The sequence below is a fragment of the Acomys minous genome, assembly GCF_964271855.1.
Source record: "Acomys minous genome assembly, chromosome: 12".
In the NCBI taxonomy this organism is placed as follows: Eukaryota; Metazoa; Chordata; class Mammalia; order Rodentia; family Muridae; genus Acomys; species Acomys minous.
In genome coordinates this window covers 70,991,809-71,019,684 of record NC_140493.1, presented here as the reverse complement: position 1 = coordinate 71,019,684, position 27,876 = coordinate 70,991,809, and the positions used below count along the sequence as shown (strand labels likewise).

General features: G+C 54.1%; 3 protein-coding genes across 12 annotated transcripts in view; 2 read left to right on the top strand and 1 right to left on the bottom strand.

Moving 5' to 3' along the window:
• Positions 1-1,306: 1,306 nt before the first annotated feature.
• Positions 1,307-14,515, top strand: NEK8 (NIMA related kinase 8). Of its 5 annotated transcripts, none has more exons than XM_084747965.1 (16): positions 1,326-1,481; positions 1,723-1,789; positions 6,925-7,130; positions 7,313-7,545; positions 7,769-7,900; positions 8,416-8,624; positions 8,758-8,837; positions 8,925-9,106; positions 9,196-9,346; positions 10,284-10,360; positions 10,698-10,815; positions 12,172-12,322; positions 12,521-12,684; positions 12,789-12,947; positions 13,078-13,236; positions 13,841-14,515. In XM_084747965.1, the coding sequence occupies exons 3-16, from the start codon at positions 6,995-6,997 to the stop codon at positions 13,867-13,869; spliced, it is 1,980 nt and encodes a 659-aa protein (XP_084604091.1). In that variant the 5' UTR covers positions 1,326-1,481; positions 1,723-1,789; positions 6,925-6,994; the 3' UTR covers positions 13,870-14,515. The 5 variants fall into 5 exon arrangements, with proteins under 5 accessions (XP_084604090.1, XP_084604089.1, XP_084604091.1 ...); XM_084747966.1 differs by having other exon boundaries at positions 1,451-1,471; XM_084747964.1 differs by lacking the exon at positions 1,723-1,789 and having other exon boundaries at positions 1,307-1,481; positions 13,844-14,515.
• A 589-nt stretch (positions 14,516-15,104) lies between these two features.
• TRAF4 (TNF receptor associated factor 4) lies at positions 15,105-21,035 on the top strand. Of its 2 annotated transcripts, XM_084747974.1 has the most exons (8): positions 15,240-15,371; positions 17,247-17,351; positions 18,155-18,206; positions 18,817-18,921; positions 18,995-19,156; positions 19,247-19,408; positions 19,495-19,650; positions 19,879-21,035. In XM_084747974.1, exons 2-8 carry the CDS (start codon positions 17,320-17,322, stop codon positions 20,509-20,511), a joined length of 1,302 nt encoding a protein of 433 aa, XP_084604100.1. In that variant the 5' UTR covers positions 15,240-15,371; positions 17,247-17,319; the 3' UTR covers positions 20,512-21,035. The 2 variants fall into 2 exon arrangements, with proteins under 2 accessions (XP_084604099.1, XP_084604100.1); XM_084747973.1 differs by lacking the exon at positions 17,247-17,351 and having other exon boundaries at positions 15,105-15,371.
• A 2,660-nt stretch (positions 21,036-23,695) lies between these two features.
• FAM222B (family with sequence similarity 222 member B) overlaps positions 23,696-27,876 on the bottom strand; it is a 62,554-nt gene continuing 58,373 nt past the window's right edge. For 4 of the 5 annotated variants that reach the window (XM_084747968.1, XM_084747970.1, XM_084747969.1 and 1 more), the window contains exon 3: positions 23,696-26,697. In XM_084747968.1, the coding sequence (XP_084604094.1) occupies positions 25,091-26,697 (1,607 nt within the window). In that variant the 3' untranslated portion in view covers positions 23,696-25,090. The remainder of the gene's footprint in view (positions 26,698-27,876) is intronic. The other variant, XM_084747972.1, reaches the window with a different exon arrangement.

The following is a 27,876-nucleotide window of genomic DNA, read 5'->3' as shown; positions in this document are numbered from 1 at the left end:
CTGTGGTACGGGGTCCACAAGGGTTCCGGAGGAAAAGGAGCAGCCGGGAGCCGAGGAGGGAAAATGAAGGGGCGTGTGTATTTAGGGACGCGACCACAAAGTGGAGACTAGGAGAACGGTGTTTCTTCAATAGGAAAAAGAAAACAAACAGACTCGAAACCCATGTGTAGAGACCCAGGGACCAATGCCTTTTTTGGGGTGGGGTGGGGTGTTTGCTGTTTTCCCTGATGGTTCTAGGGTTACACATTAACCCCCTTGGGGCTCCAGGGTCACTCAAAGCCCCAGTGGGTTACTAAGTGACAGCACGGTGTGATCTGTTGAGTGAGCAGTTTACCTCCTGCATTCCCTCTTACCTCGTTGTCCACTGGGCGCTTCCGGCCTGAGCCAGTGACCACAGGTTTTCTCTGGTCATTCCACCACGTAGGCTAGTTTGGGGTGAGGCAGGGACAAAAGATAAACATCTCTTCCCTCGCCTCCCTCACCCATTCAAAAATAGGAACCTTAACCCTTAGCTAACGACCGGATACTGAAGTTTTATAACTCACTTAGAACAGCAGGCTTCATGAAGAGATCAGGATTACGTTCACCCTGGTCGAAACCCTCACAGTGATACTGAACAGCCCACTATTTCTGGACAGACGCGTAGAACCTTCTCAGGTTTTCCCACAACCTGATGCTTTCTTTCGGGTAGAGGTTTACTTCCACTTCCATCTCACCCCCAAGGAGGTTCGAGATGAACATCAGGGATTGAGTCCCCCTAAAGCAGCATTTTTGTGCGGGGTGGGGGTGGGGATGTCTGAAAGGCCGAGAGCGCTGGTTCAGTAGTTGTGACAACCTGGGGACCACGTCACCTACTCTCCGCGTGAATCAGTTTGTCCAACTGGGGTTTTCCCCGTCCCTCCCTAGGCAAACACCTAACTAACCCTGCACAGAGCGCGCTCTGGCTTCCGTTTTGGTGGTTTATCCTTTACGTGGCAGGTGTCACTAGGGAATCCCTTTATCTTTCTGAAGTGTCACTCCTGCGCAGCGGGGACTCGGCGCTTCCCACTCGTATTTGATCTTTGGGAGACAATCTTGTTTGCGCGGGGCAGAATAGTGGGCGCCTCATTCCTCCAGTTAAACTACCTAGACCCTGTGCAAAGTCCCCGGTACCGTGCTGAGCACTAAGGGGCTCGTCAAGAAACCGTGAATGGCTATCTTTCGATCCCTCTTTCGGGGCAAGACCGTTAGAGGAACGCGATTTAGCGTCCGGGTTGGGTTTACAGTCAGAGAAAAGGCGCGGGGGCGGGGGGGGGGGCTGAACTGGCGCCCCTGTTCCGTCAGCTCCGCCCTGCAAAAAAAAAAGTCTTACAGCTAGGAGGAGGAGCTCCCCGGGTGGGAGGGTCCGCGCACGCGCACCATGGGGAATTCCAGAAGCGTAACTGAGAAAAAGAGATGGAGAAGTACGAGCGGATCCGAGTGGTGGGAAGAGGTGCCTTCGGGTGAGCCAGGGCGCTGGGGAGGAAATGCTAAGGGAGAAACAAAATAGGTCCCAATTCCGAGCGAGAAATCATGGTCCTGCTGGCCCCGCCTGGAAGCCAGAGCACCACTATGGGATGCCCCGCCTAGGCATCCGGTCCTTAGGTCTAGGCGGGAGGCTCCGCCCCCGGAGAGACCACGCCCACCAGGCCAGCCTGTGCCCTTGGAAGATAGTTTTCTGAGATTACTTTTTCTTTGCTACAGCTGATAATGAGCGTCGGTGGCACCGGTCAGACGCCTGGAGTGTACAGTTATGACCAAAACAGGCGAGGTACCATCCCCTTTACGAACTTAGCCCATAGGAAACTGGTGCAAATAAACAATATTGTAAAGCAGTTACTTTAGTTTGAGCAGGTATGGACGGTTATTAAGAGTCCTTGCACCACGTGGGGTGGGTGGTACAAACCTGTAGTTCCAGTACTTGGGAACAGATGGAGTAGGATTATTGTGAATTCGAGGCCAACCTGGCCTACACAGAAATGTCTCCAAAAGAAAAGCCAGGAAGCCAATTTTTATGGTACATGCCTGGCAGGCCTGAACAATGTAACTAGCTCAGGGCCAGCCTGAGCAACTTAGTGCTACCCATCTCACATTTTAGAAAAAGAAAGAAAACGAGGGACTGAGGATGTAGGTTAGTGGTAGAGCTCCTGCCTAACATGCTTGAGGTTTCATTTCTTAGTACCAAAAGGCAACTTAAGGAGTCCACCAAGAGGCTGGGCCCCTCCTGCCCTCAGCAGGCACCAGGTATCTACCTAGTCCACAGGCATATAAGCCAGCAAAACACTGATACACATAAAATAAATACATCTAAAAAATTTTTAAATATAACTAACATTAAAAGCATAGGCAGATAATGACATGTGTCCTCTTCTGGTGTGCAGATGTTCAAGCAGGCAGAAGACTGTATACATAATAATAAATAAATCTTAAAAAAGCATAGGCAAGCTGGGTGGGGGTGGCCCACACCTTTAATCCCAGCACTTGGGAGGCAGAGGTAGGCAGATCGCTGTGAGTTCGAGGCCATCCTGGTCTACAGAGCCAGTTCCAGGATAGCCAGGGCTACATAGAGAAACCTTGTCTTGAAAAAAAAGAAAGAAAGAAAGAAAGAAAGGGCTGGAGAGATGGCTCAGAGGTTAAGAGCACTGGCTGCTCTTCCAAAGGTCCTGAGTTCAATTCCCAGCAACCACATGGTGACTCATAACCATTTGTAATGAGATCCAGTGCCGCCGCCTTCTTCTTCTTCTTCTTCTTCTTCTTCTTCTTCTTCTTCTTCTTCTTCTTCTTTTTTTTTTTTTTTGAGACAGGGTTTCTCTGTGTAGCCTTGGCTGTCCTGGACTCACTTTGTAGACCAGGCTGGCCTCGAACTCAAAGCGATCCACCTGCCTCTGCCTCCGGAGTGCTGGGACTAAAGGCGTGCGCCACCACCACCCGGCCTAGTGCCCTCTTCTGTTGTGCACAATACTGTATAAATAATAAATAAGTATATATTTTTTTAAAAAAAGAAAAACAACAGAAAAAAAGAAAGAAAGAAAAAAACAACAACAGAAACAAAAGACTTGAAGAAACGAGGGTCAGGCAGAGTCCTTCTGGCAGGTAAAGTCACATTTGCGAAGAGCCTCCCTTGGGCAGAGTTGTACAGCATTCAAGAGGCTGGAGAATGTGCCTGTCCTGGAGGGTGGGGACCAGATTATGATCTTGAAAAAATGAAGTAAGAGGTTAAGCTGATTTAAGGTATGAAGGCTAGGAGGGTTTTGTTTGTGTTTGTAACAGAGGTTGAATTCACAGTATCACAGAGCTACACCCCAGGGAAGAGTTTTAAAACTCTGGGATGGGGTGTGGTGGCCCATGCCAGGACTCTCAGCACTGGTAGTGGAGGTAGAGAGAAGTGCGTGAGGATAGGAAGCCCGGGGTCTTCCGCTGAATAGACAGACGGACTTCATAGCAAGTTCAAGGTCAGCCCGGGCTCTGTGGGAGTGTGTCTCTGAAAACAAAACAAAGCAAAGGAGTGAGCTAATCTGACCCATGTGGGGTTTTCAAGGACATTTTCGGTTGGGGCTGTAGCTCAGTGGTAGAGAGATTTGATCTGCAGTACTGAAAAGGAAACACAGCTAAGTGTCATTATGGCTGCTATGTGGAGTTTAGATCTCAGAGTGACGGGAGCGACAGGGATGGCTTCAGAAGGCCAAGGGACAGGCTGTTTGTTTGTTTGTTTGGTTGGTTTATGTTTTTGTTGTGGTTTTGTTTTGTTTTTCCAGACAGGGTCTCTCTGTATAGCCTCGGCTGTCCTGGACTCTCTTTGTAGACTAGGCTGGCCTCGAACTCACAGCGATCCGCCTGCCTCTGCCTCCCATCCTGTGTTTTCAGAATCCTGAAACCAGGAGCTGGGAAGATGGTTCAGTGGTTAGAGCACTTATTTTTGCAGATGACAGGGCTCTATTCCAAGTATCCACATGGTGGCCCAACCATATGAAGCTGCAGGTCCAGAGGATCCAACACCCTGTTCTGACCTTTATGGGCACAAAAATATACGCAAGCAAAACATTTATGCATATAAAATATGTGCTTTTATTTAATTTTCAATTTCATTTATTTATTTATTTATTTTTGGTTTTTCTTTTTTTTTTTTTTTTTTTTTTTTTTTTTTTTTTTTTTTTTTTTTTTTTTGGTTTTTCGAGACAGGGTTTCTCTGTGAAGCCTTAACTGTCCTGGACTCACTTTGTAGACCAGGCTGGCCTTGAACTCACAGCGATCCGCCTGCCTCTGCCTCCCGAGTGCTGGGATTAAAGGCGTGCGCCACCACGCCCGGCTATTTTTGGTTTTTCGATACAAGGTCTCTCTGTGTTAGCCTTGGCTGTCCTGGACTCGCTTTGTAGACCTGGCTGGCCTAGAACTCACTGCAATCCACCTGCCTCTGCCTCCCGAGTGCTGGGATTTAAAGGTGTGCACCACCATGCCCGGCTTAATAATTTTTTGGGATTTCAAGACAGAGTTTCTCTGTGTATCTTTGCCTGTCCTAGACACACTTTGTAGACCAGGCTGGCCTTGAACTCACAGTGATCCACCTGCCTCTGCCTCCTGAGTGCTGGGGTTAAAGACATGTGACACACACACACACACACACACACACACACACACACACACACACAAAAAGACATGTGACACCATGCCTCCTGGCTGAAAATATGTATTTTTATTTTTTTTTTTTTTATTTTTTTTTTTTTTTGCTTTTTCGAGACAGGGTTTCTCTGTGTAGCCTTGGCTGTCCTGGACTCGCTTTGTAGACCAGGCTGGCCTCGAACTTACAGTGATTCGCCTGCCTCTGCCTCCCGAGTGCTGGGATTAAAGGCGTGCGCCACCACCACCCGGCAAAAATATGTATTTTTAAATGCCAAACCTTAAACAAAACAAAAACAAGGAATTTCTATTGTAAATGAGATTACAAACTGCTTATGAATGCATTTTACAGATTTACATATGAGGAAGGCATTTAAAAAGTAAAATTCAGGGCTGGGGAGATGGCTCAGCAGTTAAGAGCACTGGCTGCTCTTCCAGAGAACTTGGGTTCAATTCTCAGCAACCACATGGCAGCTCACAACTGTCACTTCAGTTTCAGGGGATCCAATACCCTCACACAGACATACATGTAGTCAAAATATCAATGCACATAAAATAAAGTAAAAAAAAAAAGTAAAATTCCTAGCTTTACGTAGGTTAAAAACAGTTTTTCTTTCCTTTTGGGGGGGGCATTCAAGGGAGTGTTTACTTTGTGAGGCCTCGGCTCCTTCATGGAGATCTGCCTGCCTCTGCCTCCCAAGTGCTGGGATTAAAGGTGTGTGGTACCACCACTTGGCTGGTGTGGTCTTTCATAGACTTGTAAAGGTCAGAAGACCCTCCTTCTTACCCATGGGCAGGTCTGCGTTCCCAGGCTTGTCAGTAAGCATCTTTTCACCCACTGAGCCATCTTGCTGACCTGCTTGATGTTTTTGTTATTTTTTTTTTAAAGATTTATATATTTATTTAATGTATGCAGTATTCTGCCTGTATGTACACCTGTAGGCCAGAAGAGGGCATCAGATCACGTTACAGATGGCTGTGAGCCACCATGTGGTTGCTGGGAACTGAACTCAGGACCTTTGGGAGAGCAGGCTGTGCCCTTAACCTCTGAGCCATCTCTCCAGCACCCTGCTTGCTGTTTTTGAAACAGGGTCTCTTGGACCTTAGACTGCCTCAGGCTCACCGTGTAGCTAAGAATGATCTTGAAATCCTGAAATACATTTCTTCTTGTCTCTGCCTCCCAGAGTGCTAGGATTACAGACATGCACCACCACTGTTATTTACATTGTGTGTGTGTGTGTGTATGTGTGTGTGTGTGTACTTTCTTTTTTTTTTTGTTTTTGTTTTTGTTTTTGTTTTGTTTTTGAGACAGGGTTTCTCTGTAGCCTTGGCTGTCCTGGACTCGCTCTGTAGACCAGGCTGGCCTCGAACTCACAGTGATCCACCTGCCTCTGCCTCCCGAGTGCTGGGATTAAAGGCGTGCGCCACCACGCCCGGCCCTGTACTTTCTATCATATGTCTGGGTCTTTTGCATAGAATATATGCATATGTACCATGTTTATGCGGTGTCGGTGGAGGCCGGAAGATGGAGCTGGAATTACAGATAGTTGTGAGCTGCCATGTGGGTTCTGGGAACCAAACCTGGACCCTCTGGAAGAGCAGCCGGTCAGTGCTCTTAACTACCGAGCCATCTCTCCAGCCCATGATTTACTTTTTATTATTTTACTTTTGTGTGTGAGCGAGTGCCCCCTGTGGCGGCCAGAAGAGGCCATCAGGTCCTTGGAAGCTGCAGTTCTAGGTGGCTTTGAGCTTATTGAAGTGGGTGCTAAGCCATCTCTCCAGAGCACTTTCTTTCTTTCTTTCTTTTAATTTATTTATTATTATGTATACAGTGCTCTGCTTGCATGTACTCCTGCAAGCCAGAAGAGGGCGCCATATGACATTACAGATGGTTATGAGCCACCATGTGGTTGCTGGGAATTGAACTCAGGACCTTTGGAAGAGCAGGTGGCTCTGTTAACCACTGAGCCATCTCTCCAGCCCTTTTTTTTTAAAAAAAGATATATTTATTTATTATGTATACAGTGTTCAGGCTGAATGTAACATCTACAGGCCAGAAGAGGGCACTAGATCTCCTTGTAGATGGTTGTGAGCCATCATGTGGTTGCTGGGAATTGAACTCAGGACCTCTGGAAGAGCAGACAGGGCTCTTAACCTCTGAGCCACCTCTCCAGCCCCCAGAGCTCCTTCTGTTTGTGAATCATCTGAAGACTATGTGGGCTCTGGGCTGCCCTAGCGTGTGGCCGGAAGCTTAGCTGGTGCCTGCTCTGGGTGTGTGCTCTGTGTCCCTAGAATCGTGCACTTGTGCCTTCGAAAGGCTGACCAGAAGCTGGTGATCATCAAGCAGATCCCGGTGGAACAGATGACCAAAGAAGAGCGGCAGGCGGCCCAGAACGAGTGCCAGGTGCTCAAACTGCTCAACCACCCCAACGTCATCGAGTATTACGAGAACTTTCTGGAGGACAAGGCACTCATGATTGCCATGGAATACGCCCCAGGTAGACCAGATGTCTTTTCCTCAGCCGAGAGGGCCCTTTCCCCTCCAGGGTAGCTGGATGCCATTACTTGCCCTCTCTGGTCCCAGTGTCCTGTTCCATAAAAGCGATGGGTTGTCGCTCCCCCCCCCCACCACCCGCAGTGTGGGAAAGGTCCAGGTCTTGCTTTGTTCTCTGGGCTGCAGGTGGCACCCTGGCTGAGTTCATCCAGAAGCGCTGCAATTCTCTGCTGGAGGAGGAGACCATCCTCCACTTCTTCGTGCAGATCCTGCTGGCGCTGCACCACGTGCACACGCACCTCATTCTGCATCGGGACCTCAAGACGCAGAACATCCTTCTCGACAAGCACCGTATGGTTGTCAAGATCGGTGACTTTGGCATCTCTAAGATCCTCAGCAGCAAGAGCAAGGCCTACACGGTGCCTGGATGGGCGGGGTGGGGGGGGGTGGGGGGGTGGGGGGGGAGCGGAGGGCTCGGGACACCCGCGGGTCTTCATAGCTGCGCCCTATTCTACATCCCTGCCTCTTCCCTTCCCTTAGTCCCTGGCTGCTCGGCCTGCTTTCAGAAGCTGTCCACAGATGAGAGTCTCCAGCTAGAGCCTGTTTCTTCCCAGGGCTGTGACATGGGTTCCCCTCCTGCAGGTGGTGGGTACCCCATGCTACATCTCCCCTGAGCTGTGTGAGGGCAAGCCCTACAACCAGAAGAGTGACATCTGGGCTCTGGGTTGTGTCTTATATGAGCTAGCCAGCCTCAAGAGAGCCTTTGAGGCTGCGGTGAGTACAGACACCGCTAGGTGAGTACAGACACCACAAAGGGACCCAGAGCTCCAGTTAGCTCTGGCCACTTCTGTGTTTCTTCTCTTGTGGCTGGCTGAGTCATCATCAGTCGCTACACCTGCTGGTGGGTTACCCAGGGCAGGACTGGGCCTCTCTCCCTTGCTCAGCTCAGCCTGGGGAGGGCTGGAGTCCTGTTTTAGTTTGAGAATTCCTGAAGGTATAAATGGGATCCTGGATTCTCCCATCAGATTAGAGACATTCCCAGGAGCAAGCCTGGAGTCTCCCAAAGCCAACCCCTCCCTCTCCTCCCCCAGTTGGCGTGGGGTGGGGGTGGGGAGGTTCAAGGACGAAGCAGAAACTTCTGTTTCAGACTAGGAAGTTCTGAAAGCAGTGTTAGGCTCTCCTACCATCTCTAATGAACCTGCAGCATCCTGTCCTGAGGGTAGACGTCAGTGGGGGAGCTACCTTACACTAAGAGCCAGCACCTGGCCATCCCCACATGTGTTCCACAGAACTTGCCGGCCCTGGTGCTGAAGATCATGAGTGGTACGTTTGCACCCATCTCTGACCGGTACAGCCCTGAGCTGCGCCAGCTCGTCCTGAGTCTGCTCAGCCTGGAGCCTGCGCAGAGGCCACCCCTCAGCCACATCATGGCGCAACCCCTCTGCATCCGGGCCCTCCTCAACCTCCACACCGATGTGGGCAGCGTCTGCATGAGGAGGCTTGTGAAGGGAGCTGGGCCTTGGGCAGCAGGGGTGGGCACCCAGTGGGAGCACGAGAGATCTAGGGCTAAGCCTTCCTTGTGTATAGTTCTGACACAGGATTGTGCTAAGGCCTCTCTCTCTATCCCACAGGGCAGAGAAGTCCCTGACCGCAGGACCACCCATGGCCCCTGGCGGAACAGGGAGCAGGGCCACCAGTGCTCGGTGCAGGGGTGAGTTGGTTGGGACCTGCGGCTGGAGCTCTGGGGACACCCTACCTTTTTCACTAGTCTAACTAGCCTCCAACTCTGTTCTCGCAGGCATCCCCCGGGGACCTGTGAGACCGGCCATCCCACCTCCACTGTCTTCCGTGTACACGTGGGGTGGTGGCCTTAGCGTTCCGCTGAGGCTGCCGATGCTCAACACTGAGGTGGTCCAGGTGGCTGCAGGGCGCACGCAGAAGGCTGGCGTCACACGCTCTGGCCGCCTCATCCTGTGGGAGGTGAGCATGTTGGCAGTGGGCTTGGCCGGGTCAGGGTGCGACCCCAGAAGTGGAGTTCAGACCCTCAGGCGTCACCCACTCCTCTGCAGGCTCCACCCCTGGGCGCTGGAGGAGGCACACTCCTCCCGGGGGCAGTAGAGCTGCCTCAGCCCCAGTTTGTCTCACGTTTCCTGGAGGGCCAGTCGGGTGTGACCATCAAGCATGTGGCCTGCGGGGACCTGTTCACGGCTTGCCTGACTGGTGAGCTTGTCAGGGGAGTGCTATGGGGGGACGGGAGGAAGACAGACATCCCAAATCGGTCAATGCCTAAAGGGTTACTGGTTTCTGTTTAGTAGAGGCTGAACGCCTTTCCCTGGCACAGTAGGCCTAGCAGTGAATGTGTTATCCTCATTTGGTAGACAGAGAAAGCAAGGCTCTGACTACTTCAGAATCACGGACTGTAAGGAGACCACCTATGACTGCCCCCCATCCTGCCTGCCCTTCCAGGCCCTTTTCAATACTTCAATACCCCCCTCCACCCCCCCCCCCTTCCCTCAGGACTAGTGCTTGAACCTAGGGCCTTGTACACGATGGACAAGCAGTCTACTGAGTTACAACCCAGGGCATTTTTTAAAAGTCCTATTTATTTATCACATATACAGTATTCTGCCTGCATGTACACCTGCACACCACAAGAGGGCACCAGATCTCGTTATAGATGGTTGTGAGCCACCATGTGGTTGCTGGGAATTGAACTCAGGACCTTTGGAAGAGCAGCCAGTGTTCTTAACCTCTGAGCTACCGCTCCAGCTCCCCTATTTATTTATTTATTTATTTATTCATTCATTCATTCATTCATTTATTTTTGAGGCAAGGCCGTGCCATGTAGTCTTAGCTGGCCTGGAACTCTTAGAGATCCCCCTGCTCCTGAGTGCTGGGATTAAAAGCATGCCCCCCCACACAGGCGTTTGACTTTTTTGAGGTCCGTTTGTTTTGAGGCGGCATCTCACTAAGTTTGACCAGCCAGGCTCCCAAGTCCTCCCTCAACTTGAGTGGCTTCAGCAGCCCTGGTGCTTGCTGCCAGATCAGCATTAGCTCCGGGTCGATCTTCTTCCTCCAACCTCTAAGCGAGCCACCTGCCTGAAATGCAGCCTCACGCCTGCTTACCTCTCCTGCCTTTCACCGCCCTCCTTCCCAGACCGAGGCATCATCATGACCTTTGGCAGTGGCAGCAACGGCTGTTTAGGCCATGGCAACTTCACTGACATCAGCCAGGTGGGTGTTACATGTGCCCCGGGGAGAGGAAGTGAGAGGATGGCAGGGAGCCCTCTTCTGAGAGCTGAGAGCAGATTGGGGGTAGGGGACTTCCCAGAAGCCACAAGTCCCATTCGTTCCCAGGCTGCACCTGCTCTGGGTCAGATAGGGGGAAGTCCAGGAAGCGTCCCCCCCCAATGGCGTCCCACCTGTTGCTGTGTCTTCGTGCTGTGCATGGGTGTGGTTGGAGTTAAAGAGACAGTTACCTTCTGAGAAATTTCAGCTTGTCTTGCAAGAGAGGGGGCTGGGACCATGGTCGGGACCTTCACTTATGCTTTGCTTTTCTCCCTGTCTCTAGCCCACCATTGTAGAAGCCCTGCTAGGCTACGAGATGGTACAGGTGGCCTGTGGGGCCTCTCATGTGCTGGCCCTGTCTACAGATGGAGAACTGTTTGCCTGGGGCCGGGGAGACGGTGGTAAGGCCACCACCCAGCTCCAGCCTTTAGGGTCCCTCTCCCAGCTGTGTCCGTCATGCTCTGTTCCTTGTCATGCCCACCCGCCTCTCCGCAGCCCGTTGTCTCCTTCCTCTTTTTTTCTCGAATTCTGTCCACTCATTGGACAAACCATTATTTCATACTTAACCATGTGCTCATCCTTGGTTAGGTGCTTAGATGGAAATAGAGCTTTTAAACCCAGCACTCAAGGCCTAGCCTGGTCTACAGAGTAAGTTTCAGGGTAGCCAGGGGGACCTAGTGAAACCCTGCTTCAAAAGCAAAGCAAAGCAAAGCAAAGCAAAAACAAACGGGCAAAAGGTAGATTCACTCAGGCTTGTGGCACCAGGGAGATTTTGTTCTAACAGTACTTACTGTTTATTGCAATCCTAGGAACCAAGACATTGCACACAGTACTAAGGATGGGCTCTGCCAGTGAGCTGTGACCTATACCCTCAGCCCACCCGGCTAGGTGTTGACACAGGCGATGTCATAGATGGGTTCCTGTCCTGGAGGACTCAAGTGTTAAGCATGTGTGTTATAGGAGGGACGCTAGAGGACGCCGGGGGTAGAGCAAAGGTTAACACTGCAATTAAAGGGGACACTGTCCACCTGGGGAAACTGGTGGTTTTTCTTTCTTTCTTTCTTTCTTTTTTTGGTTTTTTGAGACAGGGTTTCTCTGTGTAGCCTTGGCTGTCCTGGACTCACTTTGTAGTCCAGGTTGGTTGGTTTTGGTTTTTCGAGGCAGGGTTTCTCTGTGTAGCCTTGGCTATCCTGAACTCGCTTTGTAGATCAGGCTGGCGTCAAACTCACAGCGATCCACCTGCCTCAGCCTCCTGAGTGCTGGGATTAAAGGTGTGTGCCACCATACCCAGCTTTGTTTTGTTTTTTTTTTTTTTGTTTTTGTGAGACACAACCCTGCTTTATGGCTTCTGCTAGCCTGGGATTCACTCTGTAGCCCAGGCTTGCCTCCTATTCATGGCATCCTCGCGTGTCAGCACCGGGTGCTGTGGTTAACTGACTAGAGGCGCGCTTCATCACACACCCAGCTGCAGCTGGGATGAGGCGTGTCTAAATGACTGACCAGCAGTGAGGCCCAGGAGAAGCATGCTGGCTGAGACCTGGCCACTTTTCTTTTCTTTGTTTGTGTTTGTTTTTCCAAGACAGGGTTTCTCTGTGTAGCCTTGGCTGTCCTGGACTCGCTTTGTAGACCATGCTGGCCTCGAACTCCCAGAGATCCACCTGCCTCTGCCTCCCCGAGTGATCCATCCACTTTTTATTCTGGTATTACCATCCCTAAGGCTCCAACTAACCCTGTTCTTTGTTTTGTTTTTCTTGTAGGTAGGCTGGGCCTAGGCACCAGGGAGTCTCATAACTGCCCCCAGCAGGTGCCTGTGCCCCCAGGACAGGAAGCTCAAAGAGTAACCTGTGGCATTGACACTTCCATGATTCTCACCTTGCCTGGCAAGGCCCTGGCCTGTGGAAGTAACAGGTGAATCAAAGTGATGGGCCTGGCTCCCTGCTGTGCTGGGATGCAAAGGCTTTCAAACCTTAGCGCCTCCCTCCTTCCGTGGTTCAGAACTAAAGCGATGGAACTACTATTTGGTTCAGCTCAGGGCGGGATCCCCGCAGAGACTAGTGGGGAGGGGGAGAAAAGGTGGGCTATACAAGCTTCGGGCTCCATCCTTAGGTTCAACAAGCTAGGCTTGGACCGCTTATCCTTAGAGGAGGAGCCTGCTCCCCACCAGCAAGTGGAGGAGGCCTTGAGCTTCACCCCACTGGCCTCTGCACCCCTGGACCAGGAGCCCCTCCTGTGTGTGGACCTGGGCACTGCTCACTCGGCTGCAGTGACTGGTGAGCGGGACACAGGACGGGAGGCCTGAGGGGGATTTACCAGGCTTCCTCCACACTTCGGTTCAAGTGCTGCCCTTTCCTTTCTCGCCTTCCCATCCCTACAGCCTCTGGTGACTGCTATACTTTTGGCAGCAATCAACATGGGCAGCTGGGCACCAGTTCCCGCCGGGTCAGCAGAGCACCCTGTCGGGTCCAAGGCCTAGAGGGCATCAGGATGGTGATGGTGGCCTGTGGGGATGCCTTCACGGTAGCCATTGGGGCAGGTGAGGGGGGGGGGGGCCAGGGCAAGCATGTGGTGGGTTATGCTCAGTCCCGTCCTTTTGGAGTCTTGCTTGCTGTCTGGTGTTTGGCCACATGCTTAGGTTGTGCCCTACTCTTTCGAATTCTTGGCAGAGGGGGAAGTGTATTCTTGGGGTAAAGGAGCCCGAGGCCGACTGGGAAGAAGGGATGAGGATGCTGGGCTCCCTAGGCCAGTGCAGCTCGAGGAAACTCATCCTTACATGGTGACTTCAGTGTCCTGTTGCCATGGGAACACTCTCCTGGCTGTCCGATGTGAGTTTTCTTTTCCTGTCTCACCCACACCACTGGGGCTAACCCGACTTCTCCTCCATTCCCATTGACTTTTTTTTTTAAAAAAAGAGATTTATTTATTATTTATACGATCTTCTGCCTGCATGTACACCTGCATGCCAGAAAGTCATTATAGATGGTTGTGAGCCATCATGTGGTCGCTGGGAATTGAACTCAGGACCTTTGGAAGAGCAGTCAGTGCTCCTAACCTCTGAGCCATCTCTCCAGCCCACATTTACTCTTTTATTCTGTCCTCAGTAGTTACAACGCAGATTACCCAAAACAATCTCCGTCCCCCAGACAAGTGAAAGTAGAACCTGTGGGGGAGGGGGAAAGAGGGGGGAGAGCGAGGGGGGCGATGTGTAAAGTACCGTGCCTCCTGCCTGCCTGAGCAACAGCTGCCCCTACCGCTCTCCAGGCCTCACTTGAATTCTTCTAATAATTCCTGGATCCAGTTGATATTATATTAAAACTCCATTTCTGGGCTGGCAGGAGGGTCCTGGCTCCGGGGGCCCAATGAGATCAAAGGTGGGCGGTGCTCGCTGTAGGCAGTGCCTCCAGAAAGCTTTTCTCTGATCCTCCTCAGCAGTCACAGATGAACCAGTTCCCCCCTGAGACAACAGGATTATCCAAGAGGCCACCTCTGAGGGTTCTGGGGGAGCAAACGCACAAGTGCCTGAGGAACTACAGTTTGCCGCGTCCTGGCTAGTGTCATCACTGGGGTGGAAAGGCCGGTGAAGGCTACTCTGTTCCCCCCAAGCGCCCTCCCCCCGCCCCCATACGCCTTATCTTAGTGTCCCCAGGCTCCAGTCTGGCAGGAATCAACGAAGGGTGGCCTTCAAAGCCTTTGCTAAGAAAGCACCTTTTTCCCCCCCTGCAGGGCAATTGGAAAGCAAGTCCCCGCTGGTGTCCTGGTAGAGACAGGTGCCATGCTTTTGAGTAGGGCAAGCCAGGGCTTGTTTGGACTGGCCAGTGGGCCGGCCTAATCTCTGCTTAGCTTGTGGCTGATAGGTCGGAGGCAGTCCCTTTTTTCTGGCTTATCCTGAGGTAGGGTTTGCACAACCTCTGAGGAGAGGAATGCTGGAGCTGTCGAATGGTTACTGAGGAGATCCTGCTGAAAGCTGCCCTCAGCCCTCGCCATTCCCCAGACCTAGAGACTGGGGGGGGGGGGGGGGGCAGAGTGGGGGGGAAAGGTATCAGGCCAGACCCGACCAGTTTCTCAACGGTTTGAAAAGTAGCGCCAATAAAAATATCAAATGCCTGCTTGGCATATGTCTCTTCAGGGGTGGAGGTGGCAGCTAGACACCCCAAGACTGGGCTGGGCCCGACTGTGGTTGCAGGGCAGTGGCCTGGAGGAATGTAGGCGCAGCCAGAGGCCCAAGGCTGGGACCGAAGTTCCACTGGCCCAGAGCCCAGCCCAGTTTCCTTGCACCAGCCGGGCTTTCTCGGATCCTGTTGCCTGGCTCTGCTGCCTAGCACCTGGAAGCTAGGGCCACGGGTCCCTGGGCGGCGCGTGTCGCAGGAGACCTTAAGTTGGCCTCTGAAGAGTCAAGTCTTTGGGTGCGACCCAAAGGCACCATCATAGCGCAAGGGGGCCCCCCACTTCTGGAAGAATCTCAGCCACGTTCTCAGTTCCAGCGGGAAAGAGAAGCCCTGGCTTCCGGAGTTTTTTTTTTTTGGGGGGGGGTAGTAGGGGTGGGGGTGAGCCTGACTTAAAACTTTCGAAGGCTGGGCAGAGAAGAGTCCTAAGCGCCTTTCAGAGGTTGTAGAGTGGGCGGGGCACGCGGGCGGACTCTAGGACCACGGGGACGCGGCTCCGCCCCCTCTTCCGGCGGGCGGGGTTGCGGACCCGGGCCGGTCGCGGCCGCCAGTCGGCGCCGCCCGCAGCCGGGGAACGCGGCCGGAGTGAGGCGCGGGCTGTGGGGGGCCGCCGCGTGCCCGGCCCCGCCTGCCCGTGCCGGCCGCCAGCCCGCCATGCCCGGCTTCGACTACAAGTTCCTGGAGAAGCCCAAGCGGCGGCTGCTGTGCCCGCTGTGCGGGAAGCCCATGCGCGAGCCTGTGCAGGTGTCTACTTGCGGCCACCGCTTCTGCGACACCTGCCTGCAGGAGTTCCTCAGGTGCGACCCCGGGTGGGGGGCGCGGGGGGTGGGCCTCGGCCTGGGGTGCAGGGGGCGAGGGCACTGCATGGGGAAAGGGCTCGGGTCGGAGACACACACACACACACGTCGGGCCTTTGTCTGCGCGGCCGCCCGGTGACCTCAGGAGCGCCCACCATGATGTCAAGGGGCGGCAGTGACGTCAGGGCTCTGGGGAGGACCCCACGCACCCAGGCGTAAGGTCTCGGGTCCTACCTGCCCAGTTCCAGGTGACAGAAACTGCCTCCGCGCCCGGCGGCGAAGGGAAAGACGCCCTTCCCAACCCGTGGCCGGCCCTTCCCCCTCCCGCTACCTGGGAGCCCGGGCGGCCGCAGCCTTGAACTTTGAATCCTTCAGGGGAGGGAAGGACAAAGCCTCTCCCGCGCGGCACTCCAAGCCTCTCTGGAGTTTTCACTCGTCCAACCTCTTCATCTCTCTGACGTTGAGAGATCGGCCGTTATTGTTCTCGCATTTTACAGAGATTCAAAGAAAGGCTGCGATTTGCCCAGGGTCACAGGATTCAAGTGGTAGCTGGGAGTCCAGCCGGGGCTGCGTGCAGTCATGCAGCAGAGGTTGGACTGTGACCTGCAGCCCTCCCCGCCTCCTAAGTGGGAACTCTCCCTGGGGTCTCGAGTACACCCGTGCCCTGGGCTGGTACTAATGTACCGTGCCCTGCCAAGACCCAGGTCCTGCCTTGCCGCTTCGGGCATCCGTCACATTTTTGGGCACCCTGTGCGGTCTCGAGTGTCCAGCTACTGAGGGCTGCCGTGTAAGGAGGGAAGATAGGGGAGCCCCGACGGCCTGTGGAGGGTTGTGCCCTAAGAGCACAAGGAAAGGCCAGATCAGCCGCGGTCCCTCGAGGGGAACAGGCAGGGAGAGCGATGTGGGACTTCTCTCTCAGTGCTCCGTCCCCACTGCCTTCCGAAGCTCCTGCCTGGCGGAAATCTCAGCAGGCCCTTTGTTTTTTGTTTTTTTTTTTTTTTTGTTCCTAGCAGCCGCGGGCTCCTGCTCTCACATATGCTCCGGCTGTCCCCCCCCCCTCCTCCCTCCTCCTCCCTGCAATGTACACACTTAACTCCTCTGCTGACACACGGGCCCATTGTCTTCCTCAGCTCCCTTCCCCGGCCCTCTGCTTTCCAGATGAGGCCAGCTGAGCCAGCCCCCTCCTCCAGCTGACCCACCCTTAACTGCCGCGGGGAAGGAGGCCGTTTCCCTCCTCCCTCACCTCCTCAGCCCCCTCGAGGCTGCTTCTGCCCAACCCATCCTCCGCCCGGAAATGCCCCTCTTCCTTTCCTTCTGCCCCCTCCCCCCATCCTGTCTTCTCCCCTGGGCTTGGGCCTCCACAGCTCAGCCTGGGGTTGCCTCTGTCTTCTCCCCTCCCCCATCGGCCGAGTGGTGTTTAGTGGCCTCTGGAGGGGAGAGGTGGTTGAGCAGGCTCTGCCCCCCACTATCACCCCTACCCTACAAGTTAGGCTGTCCATAGCCTTGGCCAAACCTTTGTCCTGGCTGGGCCCCAAGCTGCAGAGTTAGCCTCCCATGCCTGAAGCCTAGGGACATGCCTTAGTCCCCTTGCTGTCTTCAAAACCACTGGGTCAGCACATTCCTGAAGCAGCTAAGTGGACCCCCCTCCCCCATGGCCCACCCCTCTTTCCCCACTCGCTGTGGCTGTTACTCAGGTTGAGCCAGGAAGGCTGCTTGCCCCGTGGGTGCAGGCATGCCTCTTCAGTGCCCGACCATGTACTGTTCTTGGCATTGGGGACTTGGCCAGCAGTAGTGGGGCCAAGAGGAGGTGCTAGGGAGTGGACTGGGCACCTGGGGTATGGACTGCCCAGCCTCTTGAAAGTGCGTTCACAACAGGTCTGCTGCCTAGCCTCTGCTTCCGCCTTGAGGCCTGCCTGCCTCCCGCCCACCTGACTCAGACCTGCCAGGAATGTCGTGCCTAGGGGCCTTCAGTCCCGCTGGGTGAGCCCTTGCCTTGCCTGGGCCATGGCAGTCGTGTGTGACAGGTCTTGTTGGGGTCAGCTAGGGCATACTGGCAGGAAAAAGCATGCCACCAGGACAGCAGCAGGGGTTAGGGTCACCAAGTTTCAGAAGTTTTGTCTGTGGTTAAAGCCTGGGCTGTGGAATTACCCCAGACAGACATGCCCAGGTGCTGCCTCACTGGGGAGCCTGTGTTTTGTCGTCGTCCCCGTCCCCCCCCCCCCCCCGCCCCAATCTCTGAGTAGGGAGATTCCAACCCCTTCTCAGAGGCAAGTGGTGAGGGCCAGGTGGGAATGTGAAGGCTGAGTGGCCTTGTGTTTCCTTTCCACTCCTTAGGAGACACACCCTCAAGGAAGAGAAGGAATAGCATAAAGTGGCCTCAAGATGACCTCAGCCTCCCTTCTCAGCCTGGCACTGTCATGGAGGCTGGGTAGCCCTGGCACTTATTCTTAGCCCGTCCCTGTATACCCTCCCATCAGCTTTCAGCATAGCCAATGAAAACGGGTGGCAGGCTGCCTGTTTCTTTCAAGTCCAGCTGCTGTCCTGGGGGGAGGGGATGCCAGCTGCCACCTGTTGGGCAAAGTGTTTCCTAAGGCAGCTGTGCCTGTCTGCACTGGACCTAGAATACCCTTTGTGGGTAGTCTAGCACCCTTGAAAAGTGGGATGCCTCTGACCTCCGCTCATCCCGTTGTCTCCGCAATGGCAGGTTAGGAAGGGGCTGTCCTGGTTGAGGGGGTGAGGCCCAGGGCTTGAGAAGCCTTGACCCTTGCCCTTTTCCCTTTCAGTGAAGGAGTCTTCAAATGCCCCGAGGACCAGCTTCCTCTGGACTATGCCAAGGTGAGTCCACACTGCTAGGTTGGAAGGCCAGATCCATAGTATATGGACTGTTGCCTTTGGAAGCTGGAGCTCTTGGCAGCCAGCAGGCACAGGGCCAGTGTCAACCCCCAAGCCTCAGGAACCCATGGTGCCCCCACAAAGGTAGCCTGTTCTTTGTCCACCAGGCCAGTTTGCAAACGAAGGCTGTGTTTGCCCTGGGGGACACGCATAATGCCCAGCCTGTAGGGGTGCACAGAGCTGCTCTGTGCCTGCAGAAAGTGCTCCCTCCTCTTCCTGTAGCAAGTTAGATCTGTGGCTAGGGGCCAGGACCCCTCCACTAAGGAAGGAAGCAAGGCACGGGGGACAGACTGAGAAGGCTGATGGACCGCCTCCCTGAGGGGAGCATGTTCTGTGCAGACATGTCGGCGGCGCTGGTTCCAAGTCAAAGTAGATGCCACCTACTGTGTCCTTCATCCTAGGGCCCAGAGACGTCGTCTGAGGGGGAGGTCTTGGCTCTAGAAGCTATGCTGCTTACTGGCTTATAGGCACGGCCAGCTCCGGTGAAAGCGGGGGTGAATGGTGAGTACGGCAGGCTGTGGCCCTTGCTGATTCTCCCATTCCCTGCCCACAGATCTACCCAGACCCAGAGCTGGAGGTCCAGGTGTTAGGGTTGCCTATACGCTGCATCCACAGTGAGGAGGGCTGCCGCTGGAGCGGGCCGCTTCGCCATCTGCAGGTGAGAGACTCTGGGCTGGCGAGCTGGGACTAGCCCCACTTGGCGGGTGCTGATTTGCGGTGTCTCCCACCAGGGCCACTTGAACACTTGCAGCTTCAATGTAGTCCCCTGCCCGAATCGCTGCCCAGCCAAGCTGAGCCGGCGCGATCTGCCTGCCCACTTGCAGCACGACTGCCCTAAGCGCCGCCTCAAGTGTGAATTCTGTGGCTGTGACTTCAGTGGGGAGGCCTATGAGGTAGGTGGGTCCAGGCTGACAGTGAAGGGAGGATGAGTGACCTGGGAGCCCGGGCATCTCTTCATTTTTTCCCCCCTATGGTGTTTTCAGAGTCACGAGGGCATGTGCCCCCAAGAGAGTGTGTACTGTGAGAACAAGTGTGGCGCCCGCATGATGAGGCGCCTGTTGGCCCAGCACGCCACTTCTGAGTGTCCCAAGCGCACCCAGCCTTGTGCCTACTGCACCAAGGAGTTTGTTTTTGACACCATCCAGGTGAGGCCCTTGTTGACCAGAAGGCTGTGGGACTGGCTTGCAGGGAGTCAGGTTACTGACCACTCCTCTTCTGTCTCTGGTCCTAGAGCCACCAGTACCAGTGCCCACGGCTGCCCGTTCCCTGCCCCAACCAGTGTGGTGTGGGCACTGTGGCTCGGGAGGACCTGCCCAGCCACCTGAAGGACAGCTGCAGCACTGCCTTGGTGCTCTGCCCCTTTAAAGAGTCTGGCTGCAAGCATAGGGTGAGATGCCCCTTCTCTTTAGCCCTTGAGGTCCTAGATCAGTTTGCTGCCACAGCCGAGGCCTCGGTGGGTCCCACTAGCCAACTTCCGCTTCTTCCCAGCACTCTCTCTGCCGCCGTCCAGTGGAATTGGGCACCTGCTTCCCCTGCCTCCCTCGCTTCTCCCTTAGACCCTTCCTCCTTTGGTAACTTTTTCCTTCCCCCGTTGCCTTGGGTTTTGCCAACACAGTGCCCTAAACTGGCGATGGCGCGTCACGTGGAGGAGAGTGTCAAGCCACACCTGGCTATGATGTGTGCCCTGGTGAGCCGGCAACGGCAAGAGCTTCAGGAGCTGCGCAGGGAGCTGGAGGAGCTGTCCATAGGCAGTGATGGCGTGCTCATCTGGAAGATTGGCAGCTATGGGCGGCGTCTGCAGGAGGCCAAGGCCAAGCCTAACCTGGAGTGCTTCAGCCCGGCCTTCTACACACACAAGTACGGCTACAAGCTGCAGGTGTCCGCGTTCCTCAACGGCAACGGCAGCGGTGAGGGCACCCATCTCTCCATTTACATCCGTGTGTTGCCGGGCGCCTTTGACAATCTCCTCGAGTGGCCCTTTGCCCGTCGGGTCACCTTCTCCCTGCTGGATCAGAGCGACCCAGGCCTAGCTAAGCCGCAGCATGTCACTGAGACCTTCCACCCCGATCCAAACTGGAAGAACTTCCAGAAGCCCGGCACTTGGCGAGGCTCCCTGGATGAGAGCTCTCTGGGCTTTGGCTACCCCAAATTCATCTCCCACCAGGACATCCGGAAGCGGAATTACGTGCGGGATGACGCAGTCTTCATCCGTGCCTCTGTGGAACTGCCCCGGAAGATCCTCAGCTGAGAGTAGAGCCTTTTGGGCTCACGTGGGAAGGGGGGGAGGCAGGACAGGATCTAAGACACTGGCTGAAACTGTTTTGGGGGCCGGACCCCCTTCCGGCTTCTTTTGCCTAATTGCTATCCCACTCGCTCCCTACCACAGCCACCACCACCACCCCTAACCCTTAGGTGCCTCCAATTGGTGCTGCAGCCCTGGCCCCTGGGGGGAGCAGGTCTGGGGTTATCAAGGGCTGGAAACAAGTGATCCCAGGGCCTGTCTCCCCTCCTGGGCAGGGCAGACATGCCTTGGTGCCAGCCACATTCTACCTGGACTGAGGTGCCTGCTCAGGTGCTGTGTCCCAAGAGCCATAGTAGGGGTGGGAGATACAGGAAAAGGGAGGGGTAGTTACAAGAATCTGCCTTGAGAGAACCTCTCTTTTCATTGACCCAGTGATGCCCTCTCTGGTTATTTATTTCTTTAGTGCTAGGAGGGCACAGCAGGGGAACTCTTAATTTTTAATAAATCTTGAATTGTATTTATTAACTTGATTCCAGCCTGTCTTCTCCCGGTTGGTTAGGGCTCTGGGAGGCTGAGCCCAACAGAAAAAAAAGGGGGGCGGGGGACGACACTGCTACTGTGCTTTGCAGCTGCACCTCTGGCGGACACAGTGGGGGTTGCAGCGAACTTTGGGAGCGCCACGTGCAGCTGCCCTCTGGTGGTTCAGTGAGTAAGTGCAGGGCTGCTGCTTGGGAAGCTGGCGTTTCTAGTCCACGGCTCACCGAAGTCTAGTGTGCTGCTTAGGCAGGTCTCTGCAGGCCAAAGGTCAATGTCCTGTCTTCTTCGGTTACTCTGCCTCCTTGAGACAGGATTAAAAATCCTGGAGCTTACTGATTCCACTGAGCTCCAAACATCTTCTCTGGACTGATCCAACAGCATGGGTGTTAGAACAGACGCACGCTGCAGGGTCCAGTTTTTTAGGTGGAGGCCACCTTTCCAACCTGAGGCCTTGTGGCTGAGAGTAAAGTGAAGTAGTTTTTTTTACCATTAGGATAAATGGGCCTTCATGAAGAGTTAATGAGGCTGCATGTGCCTGCCAGATTGAGGACTTAATAGTAGTCTGTACTCCAGGAATAAGAGGGGCCTTGGATTTTCTCACCCGTTAATTTCATTTACTTCTAATACTGTTCTGCTTGTTTGCCTCTGACTACACACATTGCAACTAAGAACAGAAACAAACTGACTCCTTCAGCTAGTTTTGGGGCAGGGCCTGGAATTCTGTGGCCCCCAGTGCATGCCATGAGCTACTCGACCACATGTTCAACCCCTGGGAGCCCCCTCTAATTTTGGCAATAAATTTGGGCTTGCTTTTCGCAAGTTACTTAGCTACGTGGGGTTAACTACACTTAACGGTAAAATGAATCTTGCTCAACCACTGTCTTGGAATGTGATCACGACAAGCCCTAATTAACATGAAGTGCCTTTCTCTTATGGCTTAGCACTAAGACCTGTGTCTGGAAAGCCTTTGAGTCCCCTCCTGAAGAGGGAACGGGGCCATTGTGAAGAGAGACTAACCGGCTTAGCTCTTCACTAACCCAAGGCTTTGTTTTTTTGAGACAGGGTTTCTCTGTGTAGCCTTGGCTGTCCTAGACTCACTTTGTAGACCAGGCTGGCCTTGAACCCACAGTGGTCTGCCTGCCTCCTCAGTGCTGGGGTTAAAGCTATCTTGGTTGGAACCTTAGCTAAGAAGGCCAAAATGGTCCCTTCTACAGAGCAGCATGGTAGACACAACCTGGAAAGTAGCAGAGAAAACTTTGGCTTAATATCTTGTAATTGACACATCCACACAGGCCTTGTGGAGTTCAGGCCAGGCCACGAAGTGGACTTCTGTCCAGGAATACTGCAGACAGCTGGGCTCACCTGCCTACCACATTGCCGCTGACAGTGGGTGGACACTGCAGGCTCCACATGCAGAGTGCTTGCCTAGACATGAGGGAGGCAGGCAAAGCACTTTTAAAGGGCTTTTCCTGGTGACCCCCCCCACCAGACTGTAGGTAAGAGCCAATCCCCTAACTGAAAGCTCCGCTCCCCACCCCCATGAAAGAACTCTAACATCGCACTTAGAAGCAATGTGTGCCACTGTGAGGCAAGGGCAGCACCTATCGCTCCTAATTAACTCCACTGATGCTAGCAAGAGAGGGTTTATATTTGTTGGAGGGCTTATTGGCAAAACACGCGCCACTTAGGACTGTTGGCCTTTGGAGTGAAGTAAGGCCTCTGGGCCTCCACTGAGGCAGCAATCCCCAACTGGGCCCCACCTGGGGCTTGGCTAAATTGTATGTATCAATCCGACTGGGATGGTAAGTTGGGGCGGGTGGGGGGAGGGGGAGGGTGTTGGACGACTAGGATGCTGCTGCCACCAAAGACAAACTATTCCCCCTCTACTGAGTGACATGGCAAACACTGTCAAAAACAAGAAAAGCTCAAACACCTCAGGCGTTCACGGTCAACGAATAGGACAAGGTCAGAAGGTGAGGTTTTTGTTTACTGCTTTATAATAATCTTTAAAAAAAAAAAAAAGCCCACCACGCCCATACCCACAGGCAAGGTGAGCTGGAGAAGGAATGCTACAGTGTGTGGATAAGAGTGGAGCATCCAGGCTTTCCCTTGGGGTGGCATGGGGTCTTGGAGGCAAGGTGTGGAGATGAGGCCCTGGCTGGGACCCTTATTGCTGGCTGGGGACTGACTGGGGTGGGGTGGGGGGGACCATCAGGCTGAACTAGGAAACATTTGACACCAAAGTTGAGGGCAGTCATTTGTAGGGTGAGGGATCGGTACATTTTCCATGCAGACAAGAGGTGGGAGTGAGGTGTGAAAGCCCCCAAACTGCTGTTTGGTCCAGTTTCCTACTGTGGTAGCCCCCTCTCAGGAAGAGCTTGGGGAGGGGGTTACAATCTCCTACAATATCAGGTGGGAGGTCACAGGAGGGAGGGGGCTCTTTAAGTCTGACTCAGGTAAGGGGCTAGTGGAGGGGCTAACACCCTGGAGGAGGCACTGCACCGGAAGTCGAGGGGCTTGCAGACAGGACAGTAGCTGTGTTCCCAGGTGGCAGAGAGACGGTGAATCAGGACTCCATGTTGGCATCATTTGGCATAACACACTCAGGCAATTTTTTTCTTTTCTTTTTTTTTCCTTCTTTTAAATATAAGGCAACTTGCCAACACATAATTTCAAAACTGGTCTTCAGCCACATTGCTTCAGATCACTACCGAATTTCTGGCTAAGGAACAGTGAGAATAAACCCAAACCCTTCAGTTATCAGCTCACATTCCCCAACGAAGAGGGAAGGCAAGAGCTTAGTACTTTTAAAGCCCAACTGTGCAACAGAAGACAGGTGCAAAATTTTACAACAAAACAATCTAAAGTTACAGAGAAGTGTTGAATTTCTAGACAACTAATTGTCACTTGGGAATGAGTCACGCTGGTCCTGGAACAGGTGGAAGGTGCTCTAAGAATGGGCGAGGGGCAAAGGGGCTGTTCCCAACGGACGCCCCTCTGCATTGGTCAGAACCACGCTCATTTGGTAAGGGAGGAATTCAAAGAGCTTAAGGCTTTGTGTTTCTCCTTTTGTTCTTCATTAAACTGAAGGGCGGCAAAATGTGAGGGTGGATGTACCTGTGGGGCCACTCATACACAATGCTCCTCAAACCCACTCATTCATACAGAAACATGACATTAAAACTTACAGTGTGGACCAAGAATTCTTAGCCAGTGTAGAGAACCAAATGTAGTTAACTTTTCTTTATCTTAAACTTTTTTGGTGTTTTAAATTCCAAACTCTAATGTGATCATCCTTTACCTATAACTAATTCAAGTACGGTAGTTTTTCTTTTTTTTTCTTTTTTTCTTTTTTTTTCTTTTTCTCTTAAGAGGGAGGGAGGCAGGGATGAGAACAGTGTTGAGTTTGGACAGAGGCAACAGTGACGGGAGGCCGGCAGAGATGCCAGATGGCCACTGCATTTCTCTGGAAGGGGAGTCAAAAACCAAGACGCCAATGCAAAGGTTCTGAGTCTCAAGGCTTTGGCAAGGACAAGTGCAGTGGCTTGGGAGCAACAGAAATGCCAATCCAAGCCTTGCAGGATGGGAGCAGCTGGGGGAAGCTGGCGGTTGTGTTTATCTTGGTGGACATCTTTGGGGGAATACAGAATTAGCTTCCCGAGCACTGACGAAGTCTGGTTTCTTAGTCCCAGACAGAGAAGCCTAACTTAAAGGCCTAGGCCACTCCCCTCAGCCGTACCCCAGTCCCAAAACAAACAGAAGCTCAACAAAAGATGGTGAGAGTCAAAAGTGGTCAGGGTGGAGACTGCCTGGTGGGCAGCTGGCTGAGGGGACAGGGGTAGGTGCTAACAGAAAGCCATGAGTTGCTCGAGTGAAGGATAAAGGGCCTTCTGCCCCCAAACCCACCCTGCCAAGTTCCCTTCCTTAGCCATCTAAGGACGATCACACTGGAGCAGTGAAACCGTGAGACTATCCAGTTACTTAAAAGAAAGACTAAACCTAGAAGGGCAATGTATGGCGTGCTGCCTGAGGCGGGCGTCACGGCTCCCTATCTATACCCTGGGTGCTGAATATGAAGACTTCGGCTATCTGTGGGCTCGGGGGCTCGGGTGCCCGGGGCTCGGTGGGCCTTGCTCAACATGGCCAGGCTCTGTTCCCGGAAGCAGGCCTGCTGGAAATCTCCACTCAGGTAATCCACCGTCTGCACCAGGCTGTTCTGACTTGCCACCGGACCACCCCCAGTCCCTGCTCGGTAGTGAGCCCCGGGAGCTGCCGCACAGTCGAGGGGTGTACCTGTGGGCTGCCCAGCATGGAACGGCATGGCGAGGTCCTGAGACCCCGAGCTGTCGCTATTGGGAGTTGGTAGAATGTTGTTCCACAGGGGTTGGAAGTAGTGACCGTTGGGGTAGGCCAGTGGGGCTGGTAGGCCGTTGACTGGTGGGGATGGAGTTGGCTTCTCCAAGGGTGGCTTCAGATGGAAGGACTGTGCCAGGCAGAGTTCCTGCGGGTAGACAGGGGCCTTGCCCACAAAACCAGGCCCTGCCAACTCGCGTCCTGCTGTATGTTTGCCCGTCAGGCCAGGGGCTGGTGTCCCACCAGCCTCGCTGCACATCTGTTGTAGGTGGGCCAGCTGGTGCTGGTTCCAGGTAACTGGCTTGAGGTCGCTAGGGTAGCCAGTGGGGGCTCGAGAGATGCCTGTGGGCAGGTTGACAGGACCTGCAGCAGGCAGTGCGGCTGTGACCGCATGGGTGTGCTCCATGGGATTGACCACACATGAAGGCATTGGTGTGGGGACGCTGTGGGTCGACACCCGGGTGCTTGCATTGATGAGCAGACTGCGACTAATAGGGCTGGGGTTGGCGATCTGGCCCTCACACACTGAGGTAGTGCTGATGCCTGCCCTCGTCTGGCAAAACTGGTTTATCTGGTGAACGATGCTGCTCAGGTCCGGGGGCTGGCTGTGTTGCAGGGTGGCAGCCATTGAGAGGGGGATAGTTGAGGTAGACACGGTCACATTCGGGGGGGCATCTGAGTCTGGCATCTTCCGGCCTCCGTGCAGCAAGGGATTAGGGGGGTGCTGGAGACCCTGGTGAGTCAGGGCCTGTGGGTGGACCAAGCCCTGGGTTTGGGCCATCGGCTGAGGGTGGCCCAGGCCCTGAGGCTGCTGGAGGCTCTGAGGGTGAGACAGTGCCTGTGGTGGTGGTATACCCTGAGGGTGTTGCAGTGTCTGCGGAGGGGCATGGGCCAGGGTCTGTGCATGCTGCAGGGCCTGCTGGCGGGCCAGAGCCTGGGCCTGGGGGTGGGCTAAAGTGCTGGGTGCCACAGTAGCATAGGGTGCCACTGGGGGGTTCATGATGGCCTCAGGGAGGAACCGGGCTCGGGTGCCGTCAAAGTCCTTGAGTATGCTTTTGGCTGGCACTTTGACAATGGCAAGCAGGCCTGCCTTGGTGGCAGCCTGAGTCGGGTAGGGGCTGTAGCGCTGGGCTGATGTGTCGAGGCCGTTCACAGTACGACGAACGTGTTTCCGCTGGGGGACCTTCACACTGTTGGGGAAGATTTTTATAGTCAGTGGGTTGTTTGCGACCTTCTTAGCATACGCGTCCAATTCGGCTGGGGTAGGGTAGTGAGCAGTTCTCATTTTCTGTGGAGTGTCCCCTAGAGAGAGAGAGAGAAAGAGAGAGAGAGAAAGAGAGAGAGAGAGAGAGAGGGAAGGAGAGCAGAGAGGAGGGAGCTCATCAGTGGCAAGCCAACCAGCCTTTCTAGAAGCCCTGCTGAAGCCACAGGGAGGGGAGGCTGTGGCCTTTAGATGCAGCCGCAGTTCCCACAAGCGCAGCATGGCTGACACTCGCTGGGTACGTACAGCAGGCCAGGCCTGGGAGTGAGGGGCAGGCTTCCTCAGCGATCCTCACGGCCCCGGCTACTACAGGGGGCAGGTGCACTGGGGGCCTGTGTTAGACGTTTCTAAAGATCAGGATGGAAAAGCAACTTTGCAAGTCTCCAGGTTGGAAATCCAGAGCCAGTTTTCACGGGCACCACCAAAAGCTCTTCAGAACACGAGGCTCCAAGCTCCTACCCGCCGTGGTGGCTCGGGGCTAGAAGCTTCAGGCAGAGCTGCCTGTCAGCAGCACCCTCCTCAGTCATCGGGACACTGGTAAAGGGGGCCATTCTTAGTCCCTATGCTTTGGCCTACAGCGGCCAGCGAGGCAGCTGGGGTGCCATGCCCATGGGTGGACAGGCCCATCTGGCACAGAGAACAAGACGCTTTTTCAGGAGAGGAGGAGGAGGAAGCTAACACCATCTCCCACTCACAAGTTCACTTTTGTTTACAGTTTTCTGGGTCCCTGACTGGCTGAAGATCAAAAGGCTTTATTTATTTGCCTGTGGAGGGAGGATGATACCAAATGACAGAGCAGCAGGGAGGGGCCCATCTCTTACATCCTAGGTGCCAAAAACAGTCTGCATTTGGTCCATGTCAGCTGCCACTTCCAAAAAGGAGGAGGGAACTTGCCATCCCTTGGAAAGCGCAGGAGTGCCCACTCAGGCCGCCTGCTCAGAATGCCAACAGACGCCTTGTTCTCATCTCTGGGGGGGGGGGTGTTGGGGGGGGCCTCCCATTGGGACTCCAGCGGATGCTGGGTTTCCAATGCAAAGAAAAACTTCCCATAACAAGAGCTCTTTAAGGATGCCAGGCTCCCTCCTACGAGGGATCTCTGCTTTCTTCTCTCAGAGAAGGGGGTCTACCCTGAGCGCACACAAAAAGTTCTTAATGAGTACTGAATGAGTAAGTATACACACTGCCCAGAGCAGAGGAAAACGGCTTTGGCTCAGAGCCTG

Coding starts and splice junctions, on each gene's coding strand:
- NEK8 (XM_084747963.1), top strand. CDS start 1,435: ATGGAGAAGTACGAGCGGATCCGAGTGGTGGGAAGAGGTGCCTTCGG. Junction 8,838..8,924: donor CACCAGTGCTCGGTGCAGGG/GTGAGTTGGTTG, acceptor CTGTTCTCGCAG/GCATCCCCCGGGGACCTGTG. Junction 12,323..12,520: donor CTGGCCTGTGGAAGTAACAG/GTGAATCAAAGT, acceptor CTCCATCCTTAG/GTTCAACAAGCTAGGCTTGG.
- TRAF4 (XM_084747973.1), top strand. CDS start 15,229: ATGCCCGGCTTCGACTACAAGTTCCTGGAGAAGCCCAAGCGGCGGCTG. Junction 18,922..18,994: donor GGCCGCTTCGCCATCTGCAG/GTGAGAGACTCT, acceptor GTCTCCCACCAG/GGCCACTTGAACACTTGCAG. Junction 19,157..19,246: donor TCAGTGGGGAGGCCTATGAG/GTAGGTGGGTCC, acceptor TGGTGTTTTCAG/AGTCACGAGGGCATGTGCCC.